General features: G+C 40.0%; 1 protein-coding gene across 4 annotated transcripts in view; it reads left to right on the forward strand.

Moving 5' to 3' along the window:
* rnls (renalase, FAD-dependent amine oxidase) overlaps positions 1 to 25,158 on the forward strand; it is a 33,140-nt gene that overhangs the window by 2,977 nt on the left and 5,005 nt on the right. For 3 of the 4 annotated variants that reach the window (XM_053639461.1, XM_053639457.1, XM_053639458.1), the window contains 3 exons: positions 22 to 167; positions 1,954 to 2,115; positions 19,278 to 19,451. In XM_053639461.1, coding sequence (XP_053495436.1) covers positions 22 to 167; positions 1,954 to 2,115; positions 19,278 to 19,451 — 482 coding nt within the window. The remainder of the gene's footprint in view (positions 1 to 21; positions 168 to 1,953; positions 2,116 to 19,277; positions 19,452 to 25,158) is intronic. The other variant, XM_053639459.1, reaches the window with a different exon arrangement.

Here is a 25,158-nt window from a genome sequence, read left to right on the forward strand (position 1 = left end):
GAAAATGTTTCCTCTGTCTAGTTTTTATCAAGAACTCCTAAATCATGGAATTTTCAAACCACTTGAGGCCAGAGTGGAGGGCATGATGGCAATTGAGGAAGGCACTGTAAACTATATAACGCCATCTGGGATGTCATCCGTTGTTAAGCACTATCTCAAAGAGTCAGGTTGGTCTTCCTCAGCTGTAAATTAACACATACAATCTTAGAGAAAAGGGGAAAATCTAGCATTCTAAAGAACTCATTGGTTTGTCCCTATTGGGGAATCTTTAAATCTACAACAGATGGTTTCCCTTTTTCAAAAGTTAGAATCTTTAAGCAAACAAAAGAACCAATGAAGCATCTTTTTTTATGAGTGTAATATGATCTCATTGTTCCTGAATTGATTACAACCACAGGTAGTAGGTAAAAACAGAAATGTAACTATATAATATTTGTAATTATGTTTGAGCATATATATGTATACAGGGTCTCCCAAAAGTCTCCATACATAGGGGACTGTGTTCACCAGCACCACGTCAGTTGTGCCTTTGTCAGTGGCTGTTCATGGACATCCACTTCTCGGTTGTTCACAACACTTCCAGTCTTATTGAATTTGTTGATAAGTTTGTCAACAGTGTTGTGTATAATGTGCTTGCCATGTTTCCTGTTAAAGTCCATTCAACATTGCGACAGTTTCCTGATCCAGCCAATACGTTCTTCTCTTGTCAAAGGCATTTTTAAAGGCTATCTGAAAAATAATAATAATGTATATTTATATATATATATATATATATATATATATATATATATATATATATATATTTAGATATCATGGCTTGACAGCTATCGAGTAAATCAAGGGACATTGTAGGAGTTGTAGGTGAGCAGGTTGTTGCTGTAATAAATAAATCAATTCCTCCAAAATCCCATGAGTTACCCAAAAGCATCCATTTTATAATTTCAAAACAAAACATAAACACTATTCTCACTATGCTGCATATAAGAAATTTCATGACTGAGTCACTTTAGACCTTGTGCACTCTGTATTTCACCACTCGTGACCATATGTACTTTGGCCCCTACTAGAGAACCATGTTGCCTGAAAACATATTTATAAATCAGCAATGTTATTCAGTCAATATTTCACTTCTTTTGAAATCAATGTCCAGTTTCCTAGAGAGAGCAAAGGGCCATTTGGTAAGGCTATGTACACTGATTTATGGCCACTGAGATCATAGAGAAACTGATAAACTGATGTTATTAGACTTATTAATCAACGTAGTATGTTTTGATCTTTTACATGTGCAACAACAAAGACCAAGATGTGAGAAAACATAGCTTATATCTTTATATCTAGTCTAGTTTATATTAAGACTAAATTGTGTATGAAGCATATTAAATAATTTCCTTTTACACTAACAATGGAAATTTGATATTAAGGTCTTGTATATAAAGCTGTACAGTATATGTTTAACGTTTGAGAGATTGGAGTTAGAGTCATCAACCAACCTATCTGACCATAGTACATGTGGTTGTTCTTAAGTATATATATATATATATATATATATATATATATACACACACACACACACACATATATATATATATATATATATATATATATATATATATATATATATATATATATATATATATATATTTTTTTTTTTTTTTTAAGTCCATTATTCTCCCCCAAAATATAAATAAAGGCATTGTATGTAATGCTGCATGCTCAAATACTCCTTCGCATACACTGCTACTTGTCTAAGCTTTTCATGATTTGATTTATAATAGTGGGCGTTTTCTACTCCTGTTTCGGAATTGTGGGCATAATTTAGCATGTTCTGCTATTAGCATGTGTGATGAATGTGTCCTCTCTTGTGTTCTCTCTTCTACGGCCCCCATTTTTCCACTGTTTTCACTCCTTGTTATATCCCAGAAATATTGCCAACTCTGCCTTTCTGCACCCAAGCAGGAGCAGAGGTGCTCTTCGGTCATCAAATCACCCACATTTACAACAGAGGGCCATGCTGGGAGGTGCACCAGAAAGAGGGCTCACCAGAGCAGTTTGATGTGGTGGTTTTAACTATGCCCATCCCACAGATACTACAATTACAAGGAGACATTGGCTCCTGTAAGTACCTTATACGACATGTGCACACATACACCAACAGAGAAATTACAGTACTTAACTGTGCTCACTGTTAAAAAGTTTTTTTAGGATAGCGATGCAGTAGATGACCACATACTGTTTAAGTATTTGTATTTTTATATAAAAAGCCTAGAAAAAGTACTGATGAATTATAAAGTATAGATAATGTGCCAAAAGTTAAACGTGGAAGTATACAGCTAAAAATGAAATACTCAAATGAAAGTCAGAAAGTTGTACTCAAGTACATCTTTTGGTTTGCAAAATAAACACAGAAAAATCCAGTGAGGTTGAAAACCAGAAAAAGTATGTCTGGTATTTTTCCAGTTTTCAACTGTTCAGTTTGGGTGAGTGGTGATGTAAGCAACTGTAACCTTCCTGTCAACTCGAACCAGTCTGGCCATGCTCCTTTGACCTGTCTCATCCACAAGTTGTTTCTGCCTGCAGAACCGCTGCTCAGTAGTTTTGGGTTTTTCATAACACTGTCTAAACGCTACAGACTGTTGTGTGTGAGAATCCCAGGAGATCAGCAGTTTCTGTAGTAGTCAAACCAGACCGTCTGGCACCAAAAACCACGCCATGGTCAGTCACTGACGTCGCATTCTGATGTTTGGTATCTGCAGCCATATGATAATGGGATTAATTGCAAAATGAGCAGGTGTGCAGATGTTCCTATTAAAGTGACTGGTGAGTGTATACGGTATACCATATACACTATGGTTGCCAGTGCATACACTAGAAGATGTACATGACTAAAAATGTTGTATTTTGAATCACCTATCACTGCTCATGCATCCACAAAGGAACTCTAATTTGGAGAAATAAAGAAAGATTGGCTAATACTTTAAGTCCTTTTTTTCATCATCATAATTAAGGGCCTTTCAAGCATTGGACATGATATTAATGATACTCTTGGCCTAGTTTGTGCTATAGTAGTAATAAAGTAAGGAAAATATTAATAAAATACAAAGTAATCTGCAGGCTTTGACAGAATAAATATTTTGGTTTTACCATCTTAAGAATTGTATTAATATTAAGAAGTGCTTCATTTGCACAGCTGATGAAGAACTTTCATCCCTAAACTCCTATTTCTCATGAAACTGCTCCAGAATTTTTCCTTACTTTATCTTTTCCAAATGTGTATATATAGAACATATTATTCACCCATCCCATTGAGACAAAATGAGTTTTATATTTCTGTTTCCAGCACCTCCAAAACAATAACACACAAATCCCACTGTATTTCCATAAGAATGTTGGAATCCATCACTCTTGAGTGGCATGGTCACACATGGCAGTTAGACTGTGTGTCCATTAGCCTCCTCCCTGCCTTCAGATGTATTCTCCTGCCTCTCCTGACAGTCAGCTGATTGCCCAGCGGCTGGAGTGGGACTGCTGAGAGCATTGGCTACTTCTGGCTGCATCTTTAAATTGGTCTCCAGCTGTCTGGCTGCACTGCAAACCTCTCATCGGCATCCAAATTGGTATTCGCAGTATGAAGTCCTAAATCCAACATGCCTATTTGAAATGGTAAAATAGGAGTCCATAAGGCCAAATATGGAAATGGGAAGGGGAGGCAGGCCAGGGCCTCTGGGGTGCACGGTGGTTCTGGGAAACAGTGAATAATGGAAGGAGCGAGCAGAATGTCATTGCATCTGGAGTGAAAAGTAGGGGGGAAAGCCGCATCACAAATTAGATAGTGGACGGAAAATGGAACGAGACAGCTGAAAATGGTGGTGGAATTGCTATCCAGAAGAAGGGGAGCAGAAGAAGGGCAGAGTCAGTTGCCTTTTCGACACTGTTGACACAATCCCAAATGACTAGGCTGTAGCTGCTAAAAAATTCATGTAAAGTGGTCTGGATGGAGATGGAGGACTGTGTCATTACTGTTACAGGACATGTGTATGAGGCCTGAGCATAAATTATGGAGAAATTAGGAAGTTGAACTTCCTACACAGGACAGGTATATGATTTGGTAAATCATACATACACCAACATATTATATACCCATACGGGCATATAACATAACACAGGTTTACATACAGCAGAGTACTCATAATAGTACTCTGCTGTATATAATAGTATACAAAAATATATAATATACAATATATATTATATATATATATTACAAATATATACTATATAATAGTATACAAAAAAGTGCAGTCAAGCAGTATCATAACTGAAGTGTCAGTGAAAATGGCACAGTGCTGTGCAATGAGAGTGAACACCAATCATTGACAAGAATGACAAGTAAATATATTGTAAGTGATTATACATGTCATGGTGCAACCTTATAGTAAGCATTACACATAAATATTAAGCTCAGTAAATAATTTTCACTGGGAGCTGGAGGAGGACGGTTAGGGCAGGGTTGGGGGTGTCATTTCAGTTTATCTTAGGTGGCTCGGTGAGCAGAGGCACTGTTAAGTTTCAGAGATATTGGCTTATTAAATTGTTCCTCCTTTGGTGTTAGTTCTTCACTTTGTGATAAGTTCTCTTGAGCACACGTCTTGGAGGGAAATGTGTGATTTAGTATTTGGGACGCATCTATAAATACATTATTGAACTGGTCAATTGTCTAGCCATGTTTATTAAAGTCACTTCAACCTATCTAGGTATTGTTTCTTTGTTGTCGTTGTTGGAATGTTTGCTGTAATTCCTGTATGTTCCTTATCACAGTTTGTCCTTTTATTATAAGTATAATATGGGACTTTTAATTTGCATAAACATAATTTAATTATAGTGCAAACCAGTCATGTGTATATTCATCTCTAAGCTCATCATATTGTGTTATATTAGACAGGGTGTGGGATAGAGGATAAGAAGATATAAATAAGAGAGAAAATCTTAATAGATATCTTATAGATATCTAATAGATTTCTTACAGCCGCACATGCTTCATCCTACATTCACGTGTATAATGTAGCAAATTAGAAAGCTGGTTGAAGATATTCCCAGGCATTGTACTGTATTGTGCTAGGAATGATGTCACCCAGTCGCAGTTTTGCAGTGGCACACAGTGAACAGTTGGGGGCAGCAGCCAGGTGTGAAGTCACAGAGATGCAATCTGGAAACAATTTACACCGATTTAAGATATACACCAAAAAAAAAAAGACTCACACTTCCTGCCTACTCAACAAAATATTTTAAAAGAATGTTGATTTTATGTATTAGCTTTATATAACTCTTTTTTTTTTTTAGTTTGGTGTATTCTCTACGAGCCATATTCACTTTCTAGAAATCAGTATGCAAAGAAGTCTTTACAATTGATTGAAAAGGTTATGTCATTCTCAACAGTGCCTATTGTTGTCTCAAGGGATGCATTGCACTTATGCAAAGGATATGTGGGCTGTATTTGATGTAGAGGAAGAATGGGTGTATGTGTGTGTGTGTGTTAACATGTGGGCCAACATACACAAAAACATTTGATCATTTCTTTCATCTCTTAGTATTTCCCCTAAAATAAAATAGTGGACTTCCCTTGCCAGATCTTGCTAATCAGTGCAGTTGTATAAGTTTTATCTCAGAAAATAAAGTAGAATTTAAAAAACAAGGTACCACTGGGATTGAACTGTTGTTCAAAATTCAGACAGGAAACCTTAGCGTTTATGATTGATACTGAAGCTATATAATCAATAGGTAAAAAGATACGCTATTGTTCAGTCTCCAGTCTCGTGATGGAGTATTTTAATAATCAGTGCTAACATGTCACTAATTACAAATAATTACCTATATGTACTAATCAATAATTGGCTTTGTTAAATGATGTAAAACTCATTTACACTGATGAGCAATTTAGACTAGCCAGTCCATCTACCAGCATGTTTTCTGGACAGTGTGAGGAAACCGGAGAACCTAGAGAAAACCCACCTGGACACAGGGAGAACATGTGAAATTCCACACAGACAGAAACTTGAGCTCAGGATCAAACTAGGAAACCTGCTGCACCACCTTCAAATTCAAAAGGAATTCAATGTTTTTTTATTTCATTCTCATTTCTCATTCTCATTTTCCAGGTTTTGTGGTTTAGAGTTAATACTAAGTTATTCGCTTGTTTCCTAAGCTGACTGTGAAATAGCAGGCCCACTAATCCTTAAATGAACACCATCAATTTGACACCATCTCTGCTGTACAAATGTGAACATTAATTAAAAAGGGAAAGTTGTATAAATCGTTCCATTCGCCACAGCGCAGTGTGACATTTGGAGAGAGGCCTCCGTGTAAATTATTGTACGTGCATGCAGCGAGCCCGAGACTGCTGCAGAGCTGCTTCTACATGTTTTACTTTAATACTTTGGCCCTTCCACTGGATTTCCATGTGTAGGGAGAGGAAATATGGTTGTGTATCATTTGCAAAAGATGAATGAACTCGAGGAACTCTGCCGGGCTGTGACACGCCTGATGTAAATCAATGCAGGACTCGGGTCTATTTGTTCCCCGTAATATATAACGGAACATTTCGGGTCAGCGGTTTGACTGGGTTCCTGGACCGCGAGCTCAGGGGAGAGGTGTCTTTTTTTTTTTTTCATACACAGAGCCATGCCAATCACAGTGCCAAAACCTTAATGCATTCAGCTACAGCCAAATCCCTGATGGATTCTGTTTGCTTTTTTGGACAGAACCTGCCCTCTCTCCATAACGTTTGGATGTTTTTCATCGTTTTATTGCCGAAGTTCTGCTTTTATTTCTTGGTTAAGCCTAAATGCATGCTGTCACTGACATTCTCTTCCAGCTGCCAGAAATGAACAAAAGTGAACAGAATGCAGCTTTTGCAAGAGTTGGCACAGTTTGGGTGAATGTGAATGACATAAGAACATTTGAGTGTTCTCAGACCTCAGAGCCTCATTTGTGGTGACTCCACTTTTTCTCCCATTCACATACTCAGGATACTGACTCAGGAAACATACAGTAAATATGTTTAACTGATATTGTGGGACAGAGACATGTTGTTCTGATGACCCGCTAGGTTAAATTTCAGGGTATGTTTTTTTTTAATTTTTAAAAAAAATTTTTTAAGTATGCTAAAAATAGTCTGTGTCTGCTTCTGATTGGAGAATATAATTAATAACACGTGCTCTGGATTGTTCTTCAGTAATATACAGAAAGGCATTGCATATCAGTTTCACAATTAGAACGTTGAAGGAAATTCATTTCCAGCTTGTCAAGCACAGTTGAGCATTTGAGGAGCTAGTTCTGCTTTTAGGGGTAGAGATAGAGAAGACGTAAAACAGGAAGCTAACCTAGAAAAACTTAACAGGCTCTGCTTCTAAGGTTTTGTGCTACTATCCGACGTATTCATCTTTGTGGTTTTTAATGTATTTGATATGTTGCATTTTATCAAATGAAATATTTGCTATCTGTTATTTTAATCCAACCTGTTAAACAGCCTAACAACATTTATGTAAGATTTATGTAACTGTCTGTTTTCCCCCAGTCTAGTTTTACATTCCACGTAAGTCAGTGTTGACCTGTGAAGATCCAGGTGACTTCATCCAAAGTGAACGGATATCTGTGCTGCAAATTTTAAACCCAGGTTCAGTCTTTTTAAGCATCTTCAAAGTATACTTGGAGATGGGGGGTAAGCACATCCCTTTTATCACTTACAGCTGTCCAGAGGATGAACAGCCGTGAACTCTAGAGCCTGTTTCATTACCCGTGCCTTGGGTGTCCGCTCAGCCACTGAGTGATGGCGAGCTCACACCCTTTCCTACTGTCAAGCCCTTTCTTTTATTTCCTGACCGCTTCAGCCTACTCGTGCACTGTGAGCTTGCACTGAACTCCCAGAGCATGCAAGCCTTTTTTTTTTTTACATTACGTCATTTTGCAGACATTTGAATGGCTGCTGTATCTTTTTTTTCTCTCTAGTGCACCCCATGTGCCCAACAGTTAAGCTTGTGTGGATTTTTTCAACTAAGCTTTATCCTCCTGCCAGCCTTGAAACTCTGCTGATATTGAGAAACATGATTATTCATTTCTAATGAAATTTAAGCTCTATTTTTGTCAAGCCAACTCTCTTGCATCGTAATCAGTCTGCCTGGCTGCATTATTCAATTTGGGGATCGACTATGCGATAAGTACTGTACTTTTTTCTACTGTTTAAAAGCAATCATTTATCAGCTGATATTATAACAGGTATGACGGGAAGATGCAGCGCGCTTACAACATAGCCGTTCTGTCCCTACCACCATACATAAATATCCGAGCGTATCATTTTGCAACCAATTACCTCGAGCTCCAGTCCATCCTTGGAATACAATTAATGCGTTGAGTGACATCATCTTCCTCCGGGATAGGGAGTCTCTTTTTGTTTCCCGTCAAGTGTGTGGCTGTCTGGCTTTGCTGCTTTTAAGTCTGTGAGTCTGGCATGATGTAATCCTTTTTCTGACTCCTGACAGAGATGTATGGCAGTGGAAGATTGAACAAACATCACCTGGACTTTTTTTCTATCTTTATATGCCCAGCTTCAGATTCCTGCTCTTGGCTGACATGAGTGGAACATGATGTGCTTTTCTGCTCTTGTAGCCCATCTCCCTCAAGGTTCGATGTGTTGTGTGTTCTGAGATGTTTTTCGGCTGATCACGGTTGGAAGGAGTGCTTATTTAAGTTACAGTAAACTTCCTGTCAGCTTGAACCAGCCTGTCTGTTCTCTTCTGACCTCTCTCATCAGCAGAGCATTTCTGTCCGCTGAACTACCACTCATAACAATGTGATAACAATGTATTAACACATTGGCAAAACTATGATATTTTACATACTTCTACATGACTGGTAATGCGGCCTGTCATTTATTCTCTGCAGTTTGCCGCTGTATGGGTGCACAAACGCTAATAAAAAGACATGTCTGCCATAATGATTCATCTAATGTATATGTACATGTCCAACTTTGTATTTGTGGACAAACAGTGTTACCGCATTACTGTGCAGACACTGTGAGAGTAATAGCTCACCTGATGAGACGTAATAAGGGCGCAGATAAACTGTAGTCTGTCACAGTGTTGCTTTTAGAGCACTAGTTACACTATTCAATAGGCATGCAGGAAGTCGCAGGTTTAAAGGGCCAGTCAGGAACTGGTGTAACTGACAGCTTGGCTGAGATGACGGTAACATTTAAAATAGCACCACTGCTACAGGACTGCTAAACTATTGCAACAATATTTCAAGGAAGTTTCAAGAAGTTCTTTACTTCTGCTGTCTCTAATTTGAACAAATATTGTTATAAGTATTTCATAATATCAAGCTCCTTAAAATGAAATTGGGAAATAAAAAAGTTGTTTATTTCTGTTTATTTCTGAGTATAAGTACCAAGTAAAAAAAAAAAAAAACAGTTATTTATTCAATTCTGTTACAGTATAGTATAAAAGATTGTACCATAGACTGGATGTATAATGACCTCCACTAATATTGCCACCCTTGGTAAATATGAGCAAAGAAGGCTGTGAAAATTTTTCTTTTGATCTTTTGTTGAAAAAATTCACAAAAATACTCTGCTCTCATGGATATCAAACAATCGCAAACAAAACACAGTTTTATCCAAAAATATATATCTTTGTTAAATATAGGTGTGCAACAATTATTGGCACCCCTATGAATTCATATGAGAAAAATATATTTGTAGTGTATTCCCATTGATATTTAAAATAATTTTTAGTACACCTGGGTGACTAGGAACAGGAAATTGTTCAGCCGTGACTTCCTGTTACACAGGATTATAAATATGAGGTAACACAGGCCAAATTCCCGTAGTCATTCATAACAATAGGTAAGACCAAGGAATATAGCTGTGATGTGCGGCAAAAGGTTGTTGAGCTTCACAAAATGGGAAGTAGCTATGAGAAAATAGCACAAGCATTGAAAATGCCCATTTCCACCATCAGGGCAATAATTAAGAAGTTCCAGTCAACTGGGAATGTTATGAATCAACCTGGAAGAGGACGTGTGTCTATATTGTCTCAACGCACTGTGAAGAGGATGGGTCGAATGGCCAAAAAATCTCCAAGGATCACAGGTGCAGAATTGCACAAGTTAGTTGCGTCTTGGGTCAGAAAGTCTCCAAAGCAATCCGAAGTCACCTACATCACCACAAGTTGTTTGGAAGGGTTTCAAGAAAAAAAGCCTCTACTCTCATCCAAAACCAAACTCAAACATCTTCAGTTTGCCAGACACTACTGGAACCTCAAATGGGATTGGGTTCTATGGTCAGATGAAATCAAAATAGAGATTTTTGGCAATAAATACCAGAGGTGGTTTTGGCGCACAGAGAGGTATATGGTGTGCGCCATATACATGTATTGGCGCACACAGAGAATCCACATGGAAAAGTACCTCATGCCCATGGTTAAATATGGTGGTGGCTCTTTAATGTTGTGGGGCTGTTTTTCTGGATATTTTGTTAGGATGCATGGCATCATGGACTCCTGCCATGGCCATCTCAGTCCCCTGACTTGAAACCCATAGAAAACCTGTGGGGTGAACTGAAGAGGAGAGTCCACAAGCCCCTTACCATGTATTGTCCAACCTCATCAGGCTTTATCGGAGAAGACTCAGAGCTGTTATCTTGGCAAAGGGAGGTAGAACAAAGTATTGACTAAAAGGGTGCCAATCATTCTTGCACACCTATATTTAACCAAGATTTTTTTTTTGGATAAACCTGTGTTATGTTTGCAATTGTTTGATATCCATGAGAGCAGAGTATTTTTGTGAATTTTTTTGAAACAAAAGATCAAACGGTTAAACAATGAAGACAATTTCTCACAGCCTCCTTTGCTCATATTTACCAAGGGTGCCAATATTAGTGGAGGGCACTGTATATCCTACACAATGCAATGTTTGATTAGCAGTGCATTTTTGTTATTAAAATCATGTTGTCATCAGCTCCTGTATCGTGTTATTCCTGAAAATGTGGAGAACAGTTTGATTCAGTGTAAAACTGGAGAAAATGGCCAGATCAGAATCTTAGGCCCTGACCTCCCTCCCTGCAGGACACTGTGCTGATCTTTATTAGGATTACAATGGAAGATGATTCAGCACTGAATCACCCTCTAAATTAAATGGACCTCTGAAAATTTTCTGATTTCCTGATTAAGGAAGGCTTTTTTTCATGACAGAGAGGCAAGGAAAAGTTTAGATAATGTGATGGATCTGCTGTTATAATAAAAAAATAAAATAAAAATTATTTTTATTATGAGTAATGGCAGCCTTTACATTTGTGTGTCGATTCTCTTTTTTAAATCTGTTTCAGTATGCACTCCCTCTTTCACTTAAGCGTGCTAGGAAAATAAATTGGTCACCCCTAAAAATAGGCATCTTACAAAAAGTCTGTCCCCTGAGATGTGAGTGCTTTGGTTTTCAAATACAGGAACAAAGTGTGTCTTTGCAACAATTAGTCAGATGTCTGAGGAAACACATTTTGCCGCATTCTTGTCCTAGGTAAATGTCAACTCTATAAATGTGTGCTTTGCTTGACTGCTCACACATCAGCAAATTTGGGCCACCATTGCAGCCTAATTCACTTTTAGACATGTTACTGAATGATTTAGACTGCTGTGTGATTGTACAAATATGTAGCTTGATTTAGTTGGCTTGGAGTGGCAAGCCTGCAAAGCAATGCGCCTAAATGAATTTATTGTAAATTAGATAGCTAAATTGATCTTGTTGTCACAGTAGAGCTGATTTCATTTGCTGCCTGAATTAGTCTGGAGTCAGAAATGGGACATATTGATTTCCTATAGACGATCGCTGTATGTCCACTGCAGCACTTGTCAACATGCTGTGCAACTAGATGAAATGGGCCCTTGATTTATTCATTAAAAAGGTGACAGATGTCCTGTAATATGGGTCTTGGATGTGTTTCTCATGTCAATGTTGCATTTCTCTAAAACGGGCCTGTCTAACAAGCTACTTTTGACCAGCTGCTTAAAATAAGGCATGTGGCTTGACGTCAGCGGTGAAGCCCTCAGGTTGTTGCCCTAAATGTCTCTGTTTGGTCCTGAATTAAAATCGGCCTTTCTTTGAATTAAGCCTGCCTGTGAGGAGTCATGTTTACCCACCCAGATATTTTAGCTGACATCAGAACCATGCCAGCTCCTTATACCTGTCTACACAAAGGCATCCTGTTTGCATGATGGAGGAAGGACGGATAAAAAAGTCCCTGAAGTGAAGAGATTAATAAACATTCTTGTAAATGTGTAGGTGCATGTACAATTACGGTATAAAGCAAAGTTTTATTTACTATCTTGAGGCGAAGCTTGTGTTTCACAGAACTTCTGTATTTAGTCCATGGGGCGTTTATGGTTTGCAAGACGGTGACTGTTTAAACACTGATGTGTGCTGATTAACTGCTTCGGTTATAAGGGATGCGCCGTCACTTTTGACAATACAGTTGCACACTGGACAATTCTTTACTCGTCCTGTGTTTGGTATTAGGAAATACAAAAGTCAATAACTAATATATTCATGTCCTAACCAGAGTCTTAATTGTTGTGAAGGACTCGCTGAATGTGCTAAAGTGGTAACTTTTTTTTTTAAAGTGGAACCAAATCTCAGCCACCAGCTCTGAGTTTAAACCTCTTTCATGTGAAGTAAGTAAGCCCAGCTTTTGCTAGATGTTTGTCATTATTTAATAAATGAGAGTAGTGTTTTATCAGTGTTTTGGAGTTGCAGCTGCTTGCCAAAGGTTAGCTTGGAGGCATCTGTGATGCTGGTCTTCATCCGTTTAATTGGCTACATGAAATAAAGTGTTTTCTCTTCCAGGTGGTTTGGCTGTTGAAATCTCAGCCTGACTTGGTGCTGAACGGATCTCATCAGCCACACAGCCAGTGACTTGACCTGACTGACTGTGCAGTTGGAAAAGTAATTCAGGTTTCTGCCCCAAACCGTATATGTATATCATCACTGTCAAATATAATTTGATCAAATGGGTGTTGATAAAGGGTCTGTTAGGAATCTTGGCTAATGACAGCCCTCTCACACCCGCACATTATCCCCTCCCCTTGCCCTGACTAAAGCTGGACTCAATCTCAAAACACCGCAACAGTTCATCCTGCCCCTGAAAATGCGTTACTTATCGTTGGGCACAGTTCACCAAGTGCATTAAAAGTTAAAAAAAAAAAAAAAACAACTTCCGACACTATTTATTTATTTATTTATTTATTTCTAGTTTTTGGGATGCTTTCCAGAAGCTCTCAGGCAACTATTAAAACAAGCTTTAAAGGGCTAAGAGAGATCATAAATTGCAAAACGATGCAGTTCTCTCACTGTGAATAGATTTCCAGTATGCTGCACTGCCGTGTGGACCGAGTCCCTGAGGATAGCGACAAAGGCCAGTCTTGGCCTGGGAACAATGAAAAATACATGGGAGTTGGTGTGCTCTCTTAAAACAATATTTCCTTGAACAATACCGACACTACATAAATCAACCACCCGTGTTCAAAAATAAACTTTTGGCTTTGTGTTTTTGGTAGTGCTTTTAAATGTTCACTATTTTACCATGTGTAATGTGCACCTTCAGTACAAATGAAAGTTTAAAGCACCTTTATTTTTGTTCGGCTTTCTCAAAGCGATGGATGAGGATTGTGGCTACTGATCTGATGGTAGTACTATGTTGATAGGGTTTTTGTTTTGATCCATACTGTAGATCACCACATGGTCATGGCTTGATTTCTGACTATGCCCTGTGCTTACATTTGCTTCAGAGACGTACCTACCACTATGTTGGAGAAAGGCACGCTCATCAAGCCTAGCGTGCAGTAGGTGGCTCTAACTCACTCTGTGGCCTGCACCCCCATCCCGAGTGTTCTCTCAGAGGACAATTAAGCAACTTGGGAAATTTGCTTTCCTAGTAGTTAGCCAGAAGATGAACTTTGTGAGAAAACGCCCTTGTGCTGTTATTCCCTTCTCTCTCTCCTCTCTGTCTCTCTTTTGCACCCCATTGATTGCCAGTGAGCCATAGAGCATGTTTCACAATACCATTTTTATAGTTGTGCCCCTGCCAGATGGGAGGAGTGTGGTCACTGTTCATAACGTGTTACCAACCTGGCATGCAAACATGCAACTCTAGTCTCTGTACTGTACCTGTATGAGGCCTTAGAAAAGTTATATTAGTAGCCTATTTATTGCAATGTAAAGAAGGATTATAATTATTTGAATAAATTACATTTGTATGCTGTATTTCGTAAACCAATAGTCTTCAGAACAACCAGATATCGGCAAGAAAAAAAGAATAAAATGGCCTGTCAGCAAAATACTTTGACATTTTGGGTAGTTTTGTCTGTACACATATTTTTGTGTGTTTGTGTGTGTAAGTGTGTGTAATTCAGTTGTGTGGGGTGAAGCCAGACTCAAGTACACACACACACACACACACACACACACACACACACACACACACACACACACACACACACACACACACCCACCCACACGTGCTTGGAGAGGAAGCTCTATGAGGAAACCTCATATCTCATGTTCTAACATGAGACCAGCAGAGCGTGTGTTTGGGAGCTGTTCAAGTGCAACTTCTGTATTCTATTGAACTTCTAGATTTCGTTTTTGAATCACAGCTCATGCAATTGAGGTTGCTTCTGATGCATTTGTTACCATCTGTTATATCCTCCTCTAACTGTCAGAGCTGTGTGACACTACAAACTAGTGCACTTTCACAGCTTTTGTCATTGACTGTACTTGGAAAAGTGCAGCTTTCCTGCAATGCAGTATTCTGGCTGTGGGGGTATAAAAGGCTCAGGGACAAACAGAGAGAGAGAGAGAGAGAGAGAGAGAGAGAGCGCAGCTGCTTCCCCCATGCTGAAGTGCAAGGCTGAGTGTATGCTATGGCCTGCATTGATCAGGCCACGTTCTGTCAACATGCTGGGCCTAAGCGATTCCTGCACTCGTTCCACACATCAAAGATCCAGGGGCAACGAGAGCCAGCCACCGAGCTTCAGACTGGAAAACTTTAACCTTGTAGACACACATACACATCCTCTAATGTAGTCACTCTCCTACTCGGACATGTGAAGGACTAATGTTCTTGCTGCAGGAGCCAGCGACGGTTTACTTTTGCAGGTTGGGGAAATGAGCCACTGCCAGTCAGGCGATGGAGAACACATAAGCAGCACGTGTTAGCTCGTGTGTGAGCGCGAGTGAGTGAGAGAGGAAGTGTAAACTCTCAGACAGTGATGGGGGAATATCTCCACGATGGTTCTAGGAGTGTAGAGGAATGGTAAAGGCATTTGTGCTAGGCAATTTTATAAAGGATAGGCAGACACAGAGCAGGCTCCTACGCTCCTGAGAGTTCTGTGGTGACAAGTGTGCAAAAAAGAAGAAGACATAAGGTGTGTGAGGGAGTTTCTGCACCTCAGGATGTGAATACTCTTGAGATTTATGCTATGCTCATTTTCTCTCTTTCAGAGCTTGTGAGAGGCCCCCTATGAGTTTGAGTTTTCTTTACACTTTCTTATTGTGTAAATTTGGAAGAATGCCTTTTTGAGACTTCAGCCACACAGAAGTACAATGTTTCTCAACAAATCTTTAGTGTCCTAACCACTTGACTAGCTTCATGACGATGTGGTCACACAGCTGAAATGTTTTCTCACCCTGTGCAGGAAATGAGTGACCTTCCTCACAATACTAATGGCATTTTCCAAACAGATAGAACAGCACACAGCCATATCTGAGTATTAGACTTGAGTCTGCACTGTTCTGAGCCCTGAGGATTGTATAGAAAAGAAATGCTAACTTGGAAAGAGTAGTGTTCTTCTCAGTACAAAACTGTTCTCCCCACCTGTTGGACAGCTGTGTAAGGGAAAGGGCAGCAGAGCTAAATACTCCTCCAGATGAAGGCAATTGAACATCCATCTGGAAAAATGCAACGATTCCATCAGGTCCACCTACAACAAACTGCTGGAACGCCATTTCTTCCACCATCCCGAGGGAATGCAGAACTAAGAAATCTGTAGCTGAGGTTCAGATCTCGATTGTACTGCACTGGGTAGAATCAAACTTGTCATGAGCCTTTTAACACTCCTCCGGAACTAACTCCTTTTATTGAAATCCTAATCTTAAGCAGGCCAGGAGAAGCGCAAATACACATCAGAGATCAGAGTTAAAAACAACCAGCAGCTTCTCTTCAACAGTGACATTACACCAGACACAGCTGGTTATGTAATAAACATCTGAAAATAAGTATTCACGAAGGCGGGAGAGACGCTTAATGGTATTCTGAAGGCCTGGCCTATCGAACTAGGCCAGTTTGTGGATTCTACAAAGCACTCTGCTCTGGATAAAGGCATCTGGATATGCTGAAAATGTAAATGTAAAATATAGAAGTCTTGATTTGACTGAAAAGAATTGACACTTTTGGTTTATGTTTTCATTTGCATCAGTATTGTATTAGTCTGTGAATGTGGCATGTGGTTGAAGTGGAATAAAGAAGAAGCACAGTACGAGCCTGATATTAGATACCAGCTCTTCTGAATGATGCATGATGAATAACTGGATTGTCCTTTTCATAGTTTAAACTTGTAAAATAAACCATATCTTGTGTTATAACTAACTTAAAAGGGAGCCTGGAGCCTATCCCAGGGGACTCTGGGCACAAGGCAGGGGACACCTTGGATGTGGTGCCAACCCACTGCTGTGCATAGTCGCACACATACTACAGACAATTAAGAGATGCCACTCAGCCTACAATGTATGTTTTTGGACTGGGGGAAGAAACCGGAGTAACCGGAGGAAGTCTCCGAAGCATGGGGAAAGCATGCAAGCTCCGTGCACGCAGGGTGGAGGCGGGATTCGAACCCCTAATCCCGGAAGTGTGTGGCAAATGCGCTAACCACTAATCCACCACACCCCCCATTAAATGATCTCTTCTATGTTTAAAATTGCATAAGTTTTCTTATGTGCTCAGTCATGCAGTTTTGTAAGCGATTTGGCTGGTAGGTTGTTCCAATAATCTTGAGGAAATTACACTTCCATTTAAATGTACATTTACAGCATTTAGCAGATGCCCTTATTCAGAGTAACTTACAGAAGTGCTTTGTATTCTCCATCAAAAACACTTCTCACACTAGTACAAATAGCTCAGGGTCTAAGAATAGTATCAAGGTAAAACCCTGTTAGACAGCAACAGAAACACACAAGTCAAGGTTGTTGTTTTTTAATCTGTGCTAATTTAAGCCCTTGGTGAAGAAGTAGGTCTTCAGTCCTTGTTTGATGACAGGCAGTGACTCAGCTGTTCGGACAGCCAAAGGAAGTTTATACCACCACCTGGGTCCCAGGACAGAGAAGTCATGATGAATGTCTTCCTTGTATCTTGAGGGATGGTGAGTCAAATCTTGCCATGCTTCAGGCTTGAAGGGAATGTGTTGCAGAGGTTTAATAAGTGCCTTCTAGTAGGTAGGGGCTGGTCCATTTTTGGCTTTTAAAGCAAGCATCAGTGTCTGATGCAAGCAGCTACATGAAGGCATTGGAGGGAATGCAGCAATGGAGTAGTGTGGGAGAACTTGGGGAGATTGTAACAAGTCATGCAGCTGTATTGTGGATCAACAGGATAGCACACAAGGGAAAACCTGCCAGGAGTGAGTTGCACTAGTCCAATCTTTGAGCTGACAAGGGACTGAACAAGCACTTGAGTGGCCTCCGTGATGAGAAATGGCCAGATCCTCCTGAGGTCAAAAAGGAGAAACCTGTATGACCAAGTCAGGCTAGAGTTATGAAAAGAACCTGCCACAGTTCTAAAGGCTTTGGCTGTCTCTGTGGAGGCACACATCACAACAAAAAAATAATAATTCATGGAGCCATTCATTTAGAGGGAGATGCATTGGTTATGATGAATGGATTCACTTAAAACAGCCAGTCAGTGTGTAGCCTTGATGCTTAACCACTTATCATAGCAAGAAGTACATAGATATATTCTTTTCATTGGGTCCCGTGCTTTGGTGTCCTTTGTGCAGAAATGACATGTTCCGTAATGATTCCTTCACTACAACAGAAGAAAAAAGCCTTCTTATGAATTCTGCCCTCGGGCTTTGCATTGTTTCCAAACTCCCCACGCTCATATGCAGCACCAGATTTCTCTGTACCAAGGGGCACTTTTACATGCTCATAATTCACCACAGATGTGATGCAATGACACGAAAAAATCCTAGAAGGTCAGTCATGTGACCTGTCAATTTTGGCTGTCATCTCCTTCTGCGGTCGGACTGTTTGCGCCGTAGCTAAACGAACGTTGAGGAAAGTGTTCGCAGTGTCATCTGGATTCCTGTAGTGGAGATATGAGGGAAGTTGCATGGCATGGCATTTTTTTTTTTGTTGTCCAAAACCACTCAGCCACAACATAAAAAGAAAAAAAACATTTCATATGGTCACTGATTCATTGTAGAAGATGAATGAACATTCACACATGTTTGTAAACCTCCTGATATGTTTGGACTGTATTTCACTATTTTTAGAAAGCTTGTGAAACATCTGCAAGTCGGTATGGGAGGAGGATGCGCATTGGTTAATAATCCTTCCTGAGGCTCTTTGTTCACTTTCTGCAGATTTTCACATTGCCAGTGGTAGGAGGGGAGCCTTTTAGTTTGAGAATCCGCTCCTCCAGGAGTGAACTCTAACCTTTGCTATACTCAGAAATCGTGGGTAGACGACTAAAGCTGGGCCAAGCATGAGTTGCTCGGACCAATAAACAACAGATGTTCCTGACCGGAAACGAGGACAGGCTTTCTAAAAAATAAAAATAAAAAAAAAAGAAGAAGCAAAAAGAACAAACATCCAAAAGATAAATCTCAGTGTTTCCAGATTCCTGTGTAGCACACTGAATTAAATCCTCTTTGTACTTCAGTTCATCAGTCAGAGCCTCAAGTGCACCTGAAATCTATAGCTATATAGTCCTTAAAATTGAATTAGTCCCCCTGTGGCACTGTACCATTGATTTCTGTGTAAAGGTTTTTGCAACACATTTCAGGCTCAACTTAGAAACTCACGCGGTTCTTCTTATTTGGTTAGTGAAGGCCTGGAGGCTCCTCACACACACACACAACTGTCTCATAGGATAAGTGGAGAAGTGATGTGATGGAAAGGCTGGCAGATGTCTTAATCTTGTGCTGTCTTTCTGTCTGTCTCTTTGTCCGTCTGTCTGTGTGGGTATATAGTGCTGAGTGAGAGCGAGAGGCAGAAACTAGAGGATGTCAGCTATTCCTCTCGCTACGCCTTGGGGCTTTTCTACAAAGCCGGCGTGCAGATCAACGTCCCCTGGGTGGCCAAGTATGTCTCCAATAATCCCTGCATTCGCTACATCGCTACAGATGATAAAAAGCGCAATTTAGGTCAGTGCCTCAGTTTTTCTTTCTCCCTTCCCTCTGTGACACACTCTAGAATGTTTTAACTCCCTTTCTGTTTCTGAACATTTTCGATCACTTCTTGCACTACTTCCTTGTCTTCCCCTCTCGGTCCTGTTCTCTTGGGTTTCTCCCTCCTTTTCCTGCAATCCTCATCCTCTTGATGTTCCTCATACTTTCCTACTCCATAAATGGGAGATGTTTAATGCATGTGTCACATGACCATCTTTGTCTAATTGAGGGTTCATGCTTCTTCCTGTCAACCCCGCTTCTGTCAGGCATTTGTATGTACAAGGAACTACAAGAGCAGAACATGCCAGAACTAAAATGGAGACAGTGTGAGGATGGAGTGAAGGGGAGATTTCCTGTATTTGTGATTGGCTTAGCTGCTGGCTGGTAGCATGACCCGCTTCCTGCATGCAAACTAGACCACTTCATTAAGCTCAAACTCATCACTGTTTTAGGATAGAAATCTAAACAGATACTGCTGCTAATCAGTCAGTCATATATTAATAATGTATATGAAATTAATAGAGAATGTGTATATGAATGTTGTACAGAGAAAGTGTGTGCAATTAGTGTATACGTGCATAGGACTGCCAGACAGAGTTAGCCTCATCACAAGGGCTGCCACACCTGCCACCTCTTATTCACACCACGGTTCTGAAGGCAACATCATAATTAGTGGGCCTGTTAAATTTTGCATTGGGCTGCAGTGTTCTTTCAGGCTGGACGGCTCCCTGAAACCCTCCTCTGCCTCTCTACTGCTATGCTTTAATCTCCACTTTCATCGCTGTAATGTATTTAGCTTGTAGCTCCAGTAAGTATATCTGGGTAGGAGTTCATAGAGTAGACTCTTTGTTTTAGAATGTCTCAAATTACTGCCACGTAAAGGCTAAAGTATAGCACATGTAATAAAAGCCTTCAAGTTTTAGCTGCTCTAAATCTAGCAGTGGTGTATTACTCGTAAAAAATCCAATTCATGATTGTCCAAAGTCCATTTTTTATTCCAAATATGATATCTGATTTCATAGTTATGAGTATTAGTGATACCTGATACTGATCCTATACAAGTTCTTTATAGTGAGCTGCTGCTTATGCGAAACATTACAGATGTCAAGGCGATATGCATTAGGATAGTTATGGGTATTTTCATGCTTATTCATGCTTTTTCAGTCAAAATCCAACACATACAGTATCACAACCTAAAATGCAGTGGTGCTTGAAGGTTTGTGACCCCTTTAGAATGTTCTATATATCTGTATAAATAAGACCTAAAACATCATCAGATTTACACAGTCCTAAAAGTAGATAAAGAGAACCCAATTAAACAAATGAGACAAAAATATTATACTTGGTCATTTATTTATTGAGGGAAACGATCCAATATTACATATCTGTGAGTGGCAAAAGTATGTGAACCTTTGCTTTCAGTATCTGGTGTGACCTGCTTGTGCAGCAATAACTGCAAGTAAATGTTTCCGATAACTATTGATCAGTCCTGCACATCGGCTTGGAGGAATTTTAGCCCATTACTCAGTACAGAACAGCTTCAACAATAATATTTTTGTTTAATTTCTAATTGGGTTCTTTTTATCTACTTTTAGGACTTGTGTGAAAATCTGCTGATGTTTTAGATCATATTTATGCAGATATATAGAAAATTCTAAAGGGTTCACAAACTTTTAAGCACCACTGTACATCAGTGCATTGGATCTAAAAATATATAGAATAGAATAGATCCTGTACCAGTGTAGCTGCTAGAAATATCAATATCCAGTTGATGAATCTGTCATTAAAGTCCTCATGAAATGGCTTCTTAGATACCATTTGTTTCCATATCTTTACATATTTTCTTCTAAAACAGGAAGTCAGAGTGATGATGTGTTGAAGTGCTTGAATGACTTACACAACAGCCAATAGCGTTTGAGATACATAACACTTCTGCCCAATCTAAACAAACCTGATAGACCCTGTTCGCCGATAATGAGCTGCTACTGTAAAGCAAGACCCACATCCAGGTATGGGACATATATACAGTATCTCACAAAAGTGAGTACACCCCTCATATTTTTGTAAATATTTGATTATATCTTTTCATGTGACAACACTGAAGAAATGACACTTTGCTACAATGTAAAGTAGTGAGTGTACAGCTTGTGTAACAGTGTAAATTTGCTGTCCCCTCAAAATAACTCAACACATAGTCATTAATGTCTAAACCCCTGGCAACAAAAGTGAGTACATCCCTAAGTGAAAATGTCCAAATTGGGCCCAAAGTGTCAATATTTTGTGTGGCCACCATTATTTTCCAGCACTGCCTTAACCCTCTTGTGCATGGAGTTCACCAGAGCTTCACAGGTTGCCACTGGAGTCCTCTTCCACTCCTCCATGTCGACATTACGGAGCTGGTGGATGTTAGAGACCTTGTGCTCCTCCACCTTCCGTTTGAGGGTGCCCCACAGATAGGGGCAAGCTCAATAGGGTTACCTTCACCCTTAGCTTCTTTAGCAAGGCAGAGGTCGTCTTGGAGGTGTGTTTGGGGTCATTATCATGCTGGTATACTGCCCTGCAGCCCAGTCTCCGAAGGGGGGGGATCATGCTCTGCTTCAGTATGTCACAGTATATATTGGCATTCATGGTTCCCTCAATAAACTGTAGCTCCCCAGTACCGGCAGCACTCATGCAGCCCCAGACCATGACACTCCCACCACCATGCTTGACTGTAGGCAAGACACACTTGTCTTTGTACTCCTCACCTGGTTGCTGCCACACACGCTTGACACCATCTGAACCAAATAAGTTTATCTTGGTCTCATCAGACCACAGGACATGGTTCCAGAAATCCATGTCCTTAGTCTGCTTGTCTTCAGCAAACCTTTTGCGGGCTTTCTTGTGCATCATCTTTAGAAGAGGCTTCCTTCTGGGATGACAGCCATGCAGATCAATTTGATGCAGTGTGCAGCGTATGGTCTGAGCACTGACAGGCTGAGCCCTCACCCCTTCAACCTCTGCAGCAATGCTGGCAGCACTCATACGTCTATTTCCCAAAGACAACCTCTGGATATGACGCTGAGCACGTGCACTCAACTTCTTTGGTCGACCATGGCAAGGCCTGTTCTGAGTGGAACCTGTCCTGTTAAACCGCTGTATGGTTTTGACCACCATGCTGCAGCTCAGTGTCAGGGTCTTGGCATTCTTCTTTTAGCCTAGGCCATCTTTATGTAATTTGGACATTTTCACTTAGGGGTGTATTCACTTTTGTTGCCAGCGGTTTAGACATTAATGGCTGTGTGTTGAGTTATTTTGACAGGACAGCAAATTTACACTTTTATACAAGCTGTACACGCACTACTTTACATTGTAGCAAAGTGTCATTTCTTCAGTTTTGTCTCATGAAAATATATAATCAAATATTTACAAAAATGTGAGGGGTGTACTCACTTTTGTGAGATACTGTATATTCAAGCAATCAATTAATTGGATGATCACAAGGATTTGCAGAAATCTTCAAAAAGTTAGATTGTTTTCCTAGAAACAGGATCTTATGTCCATAAGACTAAGGGTTGGTACAAAAAGCTCTGAAACACATTTATTTTTATTTCAGGGGCACTTAAAGTCATCTTAGATGGCTGATATATTGGTATTTGGGTGAAATTTTTTAACACAGCATTACATTCACATTTCCCCCATTTAAAAGTTTCCCAATAAATCTTCAAAGAAAACTGATTCAGAGATTGTTATATTCAGTATGTGCTCTATTTGTAATCTCACAAAATAAGCTTTTAGCCACAGAACCTGCATGCTAAGCTGGTTGGCTGGCTAACTTACTTAATGTTGGTGATGAACATAATTGTGATTATTATGTTCTGTTTGGACCGTTTTGACCACTTTTAAAGGAATCACTCAAAACAACTGGGATTTCAGTATCAGAATCTCGAGTGACAGTGTCGTCAATGGAGATTCTGATACTGAAATCCCAGTTGTGGAAAACTGTGTCAAATGTGAGCTAGTTATCAAGCCAGCTAAGAGATCAGGCTGACATGTAGCCACTTCAGTTTGAATTTTCATACACATTCCTGGTATTCTTTATTAGGGGAAAAGCTTTAGAAATGTTCCTAGACCATTTTTCTTGGGCATTAGAAGCATAGAAAACAATTTATTATTCTACAGGGCATGATATTTTCTGCCATGCAATGCCTGCCTTCTCCTCACCCTGTGAACTTTGTGACCTGCGCTGCCCACTCCAACAAATAAGTGACTCAACCAGCAGGCAGGGTGCCAGCCTTCTGCCCACGCACCATGACCTCTCCCCCCCCCCTCTCTCCCCCCTCTCTCTCTTCTCTCTCTCTCTCTCTCACACACACACACACTCCCTAACTTTTCCCTCTGTCCTTCTGTCTTTCATTCTCTCTCTCCCTCTTTTCCACTCCTCTTTACTTGGCTTTGTGCCACGTGCCTGGGTTGTTTGACACTAAGTTCCTAAGCGAGCGACTCCCCCTCCATGTTGCAATTGCATTGTTGACATTAATTCTAGTTATTCAGAAAGGTAAAGGTAATTGCCATCATACTGATAAGTGTGCACACTAAACCTGGTGATAAGCCTATTGAAATGGTCAGTGATTCAGTTCTTTTGTGCCCAGTCTTGGCTCGAACGCCTTTGTGCTAAATCCTGTTCACTGGAAGTACCCATTTTGCTGAAGTAGCAAGTTTAGCCAACGTGTCAAATCTTCACTGCAGAAATGGCATTATAGATGTCGCTCAAATACTACTGTGATAAAGTTCGCCAGCAGATTAGAATAACTGACTGCGTACAACGGATGAAAGTCACTTCCTCTTTCGCCTCCATGCCTCTAACTACATGGAAGTTCTGCAACTCATATAGAAGCTTCCTGCACAATCATCTGAACCAAGGTGCTGCTTTCCTGTGCCAGTATTCCCGATTTCACCTTTTTTGTCACTGTCCACAAACATTTACAGAGCAGATCTCATTTTTTCAGAATAGTTCTTCCTGAACTGGTGGTATCAAATGAAAAGCTCTTTGTCATAGGTCACTATAAAGTCAATGAATCGAACATCTGTGACTGCCAATGGCTTCAGTATTTAGATTCACTCAGTCACTTTGTTCGTATTTAGCAGCGTCCGTTGTTCCCCAGGCAGTCATCAAGGGTGGGTTATAGCATCAGCCGTGCCGCTTCAGAGCACTGACTAGGCCACAACATCTCCAGCTGCTCAAACATCCGGCATGTTTATTGAGCACAATAAAGCTTTATTCCCCTCAAATCAGGTTATATGTGCATTTTAAAACTGTCATTAGAGAGATGAATACATCTCTGCAATAGATTAATAAATCAGGATTGGCCAAAAGGCACGGGTCGTAGCTGTTCTGAGCGCCCAAGGCATTAGCTCGTGTTTTTTCAAATGCCCACAGATTATATCACTGTGTACCATGACCTGGATGCTATCATGAACAGCTATGAAACACCAAACTTGTGCTAACCTGCTCTGCTCACTAGATTATTTGTCTAACAAATGTCACCCATGTCAAAAAGTTGGTCAAAAAGGGTTCCCACATGGACCTTCCATTCATTTGGTTCCAATATCTTTCTATTAAAAATTTGGTTAAGGTAAGTGCTAAGAGTTTTTTTTGTTCCTCGGGAAAATAATTGTGGCATTTTCAGCCCATCTTTCTACA

Source organism: Ictalurus furcatus, chromosome 13, assembly GCF_023375685.1.
Source record: "Ictalurus furcatus strain D&B chromosome 13, Billie_1.0, whole genome shotgun sequence".
Classification (NCBI taxonomy): Eukaryota; Metazoa; Chordata; class Actinopteri; order Siluriformes; family Ictaluridae; genus Ictalurus; species Ictalurus furcatus.